At 34.0% G+C, this 7,386-nt stretch overlaps 1 protein-coding gene across 1 annotated transcript; it reads right to left on the reverse strand.

The window, feature by feature from the left end:
• Positions 1-340: 340 nt before the first annotated feature.
• On the reverse strand, positions 341-1,945 carry LOC118484736. Its single transcript, XM_035980680.1, has 2 exons — positions 1,628-1,945; positions 341-1,232 (listed from the first exon to the last, which is right to left on the reverse strand). The coding sequence occupies exon 2, from the start codon at positions 1,218-1,220 to the stop codon at positions 417-419; it is 804 nt and encodes a 267-aa protein (XP_035836573.1). The 5' UTR covers positions 1,221-1,232; positions 1,628-1,945; the 3' UTR covers positions 341-416.
• Between the last annotated feature and the right edge of the window lie 5,441 nt (positions 1,946-7,386).

Raw genomic sequence — 7,386 nt, forward strand, 5'->3', positions numbered from 1 at the left:
TTGTTTGGTTCCATGGAGCATAGAGAGAACACATACCATTTTCTTGTTTTTTTTAACTACATCATCGATTACCTTTAATTAAAATGCCAAAACAACAAATTACAAACAAATGACATGCGCAAAAAATCCTAGTATAAATTTCCGACACCATTCTCATATTCAGAAGTACTATTGCTCCTGGTATAAATTTCCGACACCCAGTGGCGGATCCAGGAATATTTTTCACTGGGTTCACTTTTTTAGATACTCCAATTTCATGTAACCGAACATAAAGAATTTCGGGTCGGTTCGATGGTTCGGATCGGGTAAGGTTCATCACATAATAAAAGTACGATACAACGATGAAAAGAAAATCGTCATTAGAAATTTAAAAACACAATATAAAATACGATAGTCTTTACAAATAAAAAAACTACCTAAAGTTGTTGACGACGGGTTATCATCTTTTGAAAACGTTGCATTACACTCTCAACGGAAACTTGTTGTAAGAACTCTTTTTCAATGTAACAAATGCAAGAATCGTTCATGTATCCATCACCCATCCTATTACGCAATTCTGTCTTCACAAGCTTCATTGAAGAAAAACTCCTTTCAACACTAGCCGTTGCAACCGGTAAAACTAGTGACAACTTTATTAAACGATAGACCAACTGATACTCAATGTGTTTCCTTGTTTCCACCATCCTTTTGGCAAGATCACTAACCCCATTCAGGTTATCAAACTGACTATCTCTTTTCATATTAGAAATGTAGTGGCCGAGTTCATCGATAAGCTTATCTTTTTCATCAAAAGTAAAATCATACGAATACATTTCGGCCAACTTTAGCAAGTTTAGTTTATTAAAGGAACTAAAATTATCACGCGGGCTCAAAGAACTCATACACGTAAGCAAGTTAGTGGTTACCTCGTTATATTCCAACCAATTTCCATGCTTTTCTGTGTACCATTTTGGATTGAACCGTCTTAACTTATCACTATTACCAATAAGTGTTTGTGGAAAATCTGTATTTTTCCCTTTCGGTTGACATGGACCTCGAAGCAAATATGTTCGTCTAATTTCATCTTTTTGACTAGGGTGATAAGATGAAATTGGTTTCCTTTCGGAAGGATCCCACGGAAGATCATCCAAAACGATTTTCAAGGGTTTACTAGTTGAAGACGACGATTCAATGTTAGGTGGTGGTTGCCTTTGAAAGAAACTTGAAATATTCTTCTGCATAACTGATAATGCCTAAATACCAAACAAATTCAATATTAACTCTCAGCAGCAATATTAACTTAAAAACCACTTAATCGAACTGTTCTGTAATCAAGTAAGCAACATTAACTTAAAAACCACTTAATCAAGTAAGAAATATCAACAGAACAGATGAACAGATGAAACCCAATTTTTAAACCCAATTTTTATTAAAAACCACTTAATGGAATTTTTAAACCCAATTTTTAAACCCACTGTTAACTTAAAACCCCAATTTTTAAACCCAATTTTTATGTAATCAAGTAATCAACAGATGAAAGCTGTACATCAAGTAATCAATCGAGTAATCAATCGAACTGAGATGACGATAATCAATTAATTCGTATAAAACAAAGAGATATAAATTTAAAACTAACTGTAAAACTAACCGGAAATCGAACTGAGATGATGATAATCAGGAGCCGGAGCCGGAGCCGGAGGCGGCGGAGCAGCCGGAGGCGGAGGAGGGCGGAGGCCGGAGGCGGACTGGTGGCGGAGATAATGCTGTTCGCTGCTGCCTGCTGCTGTTCGAGTGTTCGCTTGTTTGTGTATTTCAGTATTTGTGCGGCGTATGTTTTACAATATAACCCTAAATGGGTTTTAATGTTTTTATTAGTTTAAAGAAAAAAAAACTAAAAGAGAATTAAAAAAAAAAAACCGGACTAAAATATATGCAGTGGCGAGATTCGAACCCGGGTGGGTTAGGAAGAAAAGCGGGATTATAACCAGTGGAACCAAGGCCTTTTATGTTTATGGGTTCCGTTTATAATATACTTATGGGTTCCTTTTCAGCTTCTTATATATATTTACACTAAAAATTAAAAAAAGACTGGGTTCCCGGGAACCCGTAATTTACTCGTAAGTCCGCCCCTGCCGACACCATTCATCTATTTTAAGGAAATCATGTCAAACACAAGACCTCAACCAATTTTTCGTTACTCGTGTTGCCATGGCATCTGGTTTGAAATTTTCATTTCCGTTTCTTTTATCGTTGTATTTGTTTTATAGTTTATATATTATAAACGATGTTATTCCTACATAGTTATCTTGATTATTGCTAATACGGGGTAGCCCACTTGGTAGTCGGTATAGACACATACCTCTTAAAGGAGAAGTCACATCTTCAAATCCGGACAAAATGTTTTATTTAAACAAATGATGTAAAATAGTGTAGAAGCAAGCTTTGTCTTTAAAAAAAGTTACCAGCTTATTTATGTTGTATAACTAGTAGATGCCCCGCCCGCGTTGCGGGGCGATAGCCGAATAATTTTCAACCAATTAAAAAAAGACCATTATAATTTTGCTAGGGGAAAAAAACAAAAACGATGATAAGACCATAATTTTGAGCTCAGGGCAAAACTGTATTTTTTCAGAAGTAATGAGCCAGTGTTAGGCAACTCCTTGACACGGAAAAAAATAAAATCGAGTAAACCAATTAAAACAAAAAGCCTTTATAGTTTTTGTAAAATAAAAAAAAACTAAAATGATGGGAAAAACGTAATTTTTAACTGAGGGCGAAATCATAATTTTAATTCAGGGATAAATCGTAAACTAAATGGACCAACGAGCGAGTGCCAGGAAGTTGCCGGCACGACTGTGATTTTGCACTGGGGGCAAACTTGTAATGTCACCAGGAAGGGAAAATGTTAATTTAAGTTGAGGGCAAAATCGTAACCTGGCTGTGAGAAAAAAAAAAACTAACGACGAAACTATAAATTTATACGGGGCAAAATGGTAAATTTGAGCCGAGAGCAAAATTAGAATTTTTAGCCGGGAGGAAAAGCGTAAATTTATTTTTTAGCGTGGGCAAAAACATAACTTTGACCTGATGGCAAAATCGTAATTTTAAGGGGAAAAAATTAATGGCAAAACTGTAAATTGAAACGGGTCAAAATCGTAAATTTTAACCGGGGCAAAATCGAAATATTTAGCCGGGAATAAAAGCGTAAATTTATTTTTAAGTGGGGGGCGAAAACATAAATTTGAACTGATAGCAAAAGCGTAAATTTAAAGCAGGACAAAATCGTAATTTTGTTGGGTCAATAGGGGAGTGACAGGCAGCTGCCTGGAAAAAAAAAAACCTGCCGTCCTTTTTAGCCAATTGAGAGAAGGAACTATTAAATGATGATGTCATCATCTTATAAATGTAGTAGTTTAAATTTCATAATAAACTAGTGGAATTCCCGCGCTTCGCTGCGGGCTTTCAGTCTGTATCGATTTGGTTCGTTACTGTACAAATACCGATATCAATGTTGTTTGGCTGGTATCAGTTCGACTCATTATGGTACCGTTACCGTAACAATGTTGTTTGGCACATTAAGAACATCATTAAAAATGAATATGATACCGGTACCAATGTTATTTGGTTAGGATTGGTTTAGTTTTCAAGGAAAGAACAAAAAATAACTATATTTGATACGTTGAAATAATTTTTATATAAAATTCTGGAAAAAAATAAGCACATCATAACAAATATTCAAAATTTATAAGACATTATATTATTTCGCTAAAATGACGAAGAAGGTAAATGCGTCACTTAAAAAAATTAAATTGCGACATAATGTTGATGACATGTACGCATGGGCTTTGATCACGTGTAAATTACTTTTGACCGCTCGGTTTTAAGTAAAGTTTATTTATAGACGTAGAAAAAAATAAGTATATCATAATGACACATTTAGAATTTTATAAATTGTATCTTAATAGTTATAGAAAAAACATAATATGTTTAAAAGTAATTTTAGTATAAAAATTATTATAAAAAAGATTTATTTTAAAATAGTAAAATAAAAGCTACAACAAAAAAACATTTTTAGAACCTTTTTTATTGACATGTGTCAACCTTTAAGGAAGTAATATAGTTAATATTGTACCTTGTGTTTAATAATTTGTATTTCACTGTACATGTTCTTTGAATTTGTTAGGGTATATAATATGATGTGATCTATATAGTTATGAAATTTTGTATATTGATCGACTTTTCATTTGTGAAATGCAAAATTTCACAAGCTTTAGTGATCAGTTTTATCCTTTATAATGCAAGGACTTAAATGACAAATTGACAAAACCCAATTAACACTCAAGAAACAAAAAAAAGTGCTCTAATTAATTCACTTCTTGCAATGGGAAATGTATGACCCACAAAAAAGGGAAAAATGTACAAAAACTATAAAAATAGACTAAGCGAACGGGACTTTTCACAATAAAACTCTTCTTCATTGCCCTCACAAAAAAACCAGATTATCATTTAAGCATCTTTTACATCATAGAAGAAGACAAGATTAATGAACGTGGGATCCAAAAGGCAAAAGGGGTTCGTACACCATTGTAGGTCTTGTGTCACATGCACCAATTGCACTTAATAGTGATGGAACTAAAAGGTCATCATAGAATTCATTAAGAATCAAATCACATTTTTCCTTGCAAAAGACCTACTTTTTTCAAATAAGAAATTATAGCGAGTTTTGGCCGCTATGGAGTTTGTGGTCAGTGGTCCGTCTCTTGGTTCTAGCATTGGTACCAAAACACGTTCCATAACATGCAAGTAACTATCACTACAAGAAATTAACCCTATAGATTAGAGACGACATTTTGTAAACCTGTAGGAATGACATATCGTCTTTATAGGTCTTTTACCACCATGGGCGAAGCTTTTAAGGGGCGGGAGGGGGCGGCCGACCCCCCGAACTTTTCGCACGGTAGTAGGGAGTATGTAGTTTTCGTATAGAAATTTTTGGGTATATACGTTTTCGACCCCCCAGTTTTATAGAAATTTTTAGGTTTGGTGACTTCCGCCCCCTCAGTCGGAAATCTCAAGCTTCGCCACTGTTTACCACCATACAAAAGTCGTCCTTAAAAGCGTCGTTGCTAGGAAAACCTAAGGACGATATGTCGTTTCTATAGGGGTACTTAGCTTATAAAGCAAGAAAATTTTATAGAGCTAGACAACATGTTGTTTCTATAAGGTGAGTTATATAGACGACCATTATCGTTTCTATAGGGTCTTTTTTCTTGCAGTGTATAGTAATCTAACAGACTTAAGGTACATGTTTTGGAAGCTCAAAATATTAATAAATCCCACATCCTTATTAACCCTCTTAAAAACAATACATGTAAAGCCTCTCTTCTCTTTCCACTAAACACATGTACTCCATCTTTAGGCAAAAAGAAATCAAATTCCCACATAAAGGAAGAGATGCTGTAATTAGTGGAGTCTGACTTTGACTACTATGTATAAGTTGACAACAAAAAAGCATGAAATATATATAAAAAAAAATACCAAACACAAAGTTAATTAAAAGATACCATCCATTACATATGATTAAAAACTATAAAAAATACCAAACACAAAGTTAAAAGACTTACATATGATTTAAAACTTTTAAAAATATCTTAACTTAAAATAGATTCGATGGGTCATGAATTATCATATGAATGTTTTCCTTTTCTTTTTCTTTTTTAATATTTGTGTAAATAATTAAGCTGTTAAAATGATTAGAGAAAAGAGTTGTAAGTATTAGAATATAATTGTGGATAGTATCACTTTCAACGTATTTGACATGTTTCATTTGTAATTTTGTAGATCTTTTATCCTTATTCATTGTCATAAAGCACAATCTGAATTGATTGACTTCATACGGGTGAGTTGAACTTTCATTTATAGGTACCACGTCCATGTATATAATTTGTCACTTTATTAGATAACCATGCATGTCTCATATGTTTATTGAAACTGTACATGCGAAAACTAAGGTGAAGTTTGGTTTATACTGGATAATTACTACAAGTATGAACTTAATAGTTGCATCAAATGGGTTTTTAATACCCACCATTTAGTAAGTTTTCAACTACTTTAGACATCTAATAGTATTCCCATTCCTTTTAAAACTAATACAATGTGTAGTGGTTCAAGCCCCTCCTTTGGGTATTATACGACATGTGGCGTCCTAGTCAGCAAAGGGGCATTAGACCGTCCGTAGTGGGCGTGTTTTTTTCAAAAAAGATCCACCAAAAACGCCCGATCACGCCGTAAGGCCACCCCCTGGGCGTGTTTCACCATTTTTTTTGTTTTCGCGTGTTTTAAATCACGCTGTTGGGGCATGTTGTTGGCCAATCAGATAAGACCATATGGGTTTAAAGAGATAGAGATGGAATTTTTGGGTTTGGGTTTGCCGGAATTTTTGGGTTTGGGTTTTGTGGTTAGCCGGAGTTTTTGCCGGTCAAACGAAGAAGAAGAAGAAGGGATGGGAGGCGGGTGGTTTGATTTAAAAGTTTGCTCAGCTGTCACATTAGGCCCCTGTGATTTGAAACTTCAAAATCTTTAATATTTCAAGTTTCCAAAATGCTATATCAGTCCCTAAAGTTTTTTTTATTAAATTTCTCATTTGGATATTTTATAAAACCTAGAATTTTACAATGTAATTTTTTAGTATTGTAATTTTTGTTTTATTTAATGAAGTATTATTGGTTTTTAATTTTAAAAAAATTAATAATTGTGTAATGATTGGTTGGGGCATTATTGCGCATTATTCCACTACGCCCCTTTTGTAAAAACGCCCAATAATGTCCCCTTGCTGACTAGACTGTCACATGGCGGAAAACGCCCAAGGGTGGGGGCATTAGTCACTAAAACACTACACATGGTCTTATGGGGCTTGAAGTTAAAAAATGGTGTAGTGGTATAAATATAATGCCCTAATAATGATTACCAAATTATTATCTTTTTTAAAAAATAAAACAAATAATATTATCATAAATGAGTTTGAAATTTCTTATTGGCTATCACAAAGTTGAGGAGGCGTGTTTGAGGAAACGCCCAACCCATTTTTTGAAATAAAACGCCCCGGGGGGCGGTGTGGTGGGGCGTTTTGGGGCAAAAAAACACCCAATTTCTTTACCACTACGGGTGGTTTAAGTATTTAAAAATGTGTTAATTAGTTTCTTAGAAAGTAGCAACCTTGGATTACATTTTTACAAGGACATTACTTTTGCAACTAAAAACCTAGTATATAACTGTTCAGAAAATGATTCTGCCTCATTCGGTTATGGCATAATCTTTTTGGTGGTATATCTATTAAGTTTGATCAACTTTTGCATATTTTAAAAGATGAAGGGCAATTTTTATAAAATTCTCAAAACTGAAAGATCC

This window comes from Helianthus annuus, chromosome 12, assembly GCF_002127325.2.
Source record: "Helianthus annuus cultivar XRQ/B chromosome 12, HanXRQr2.0-SUNRISE, whole genome shotgun sequence".
Classification (NCBI taxonomy): Eukaryota; Viridiplantae; Streptophyta; class Magnoliopsida; order Asterales; family Asteraceae; genus Helianthus; species Helianthus annuus.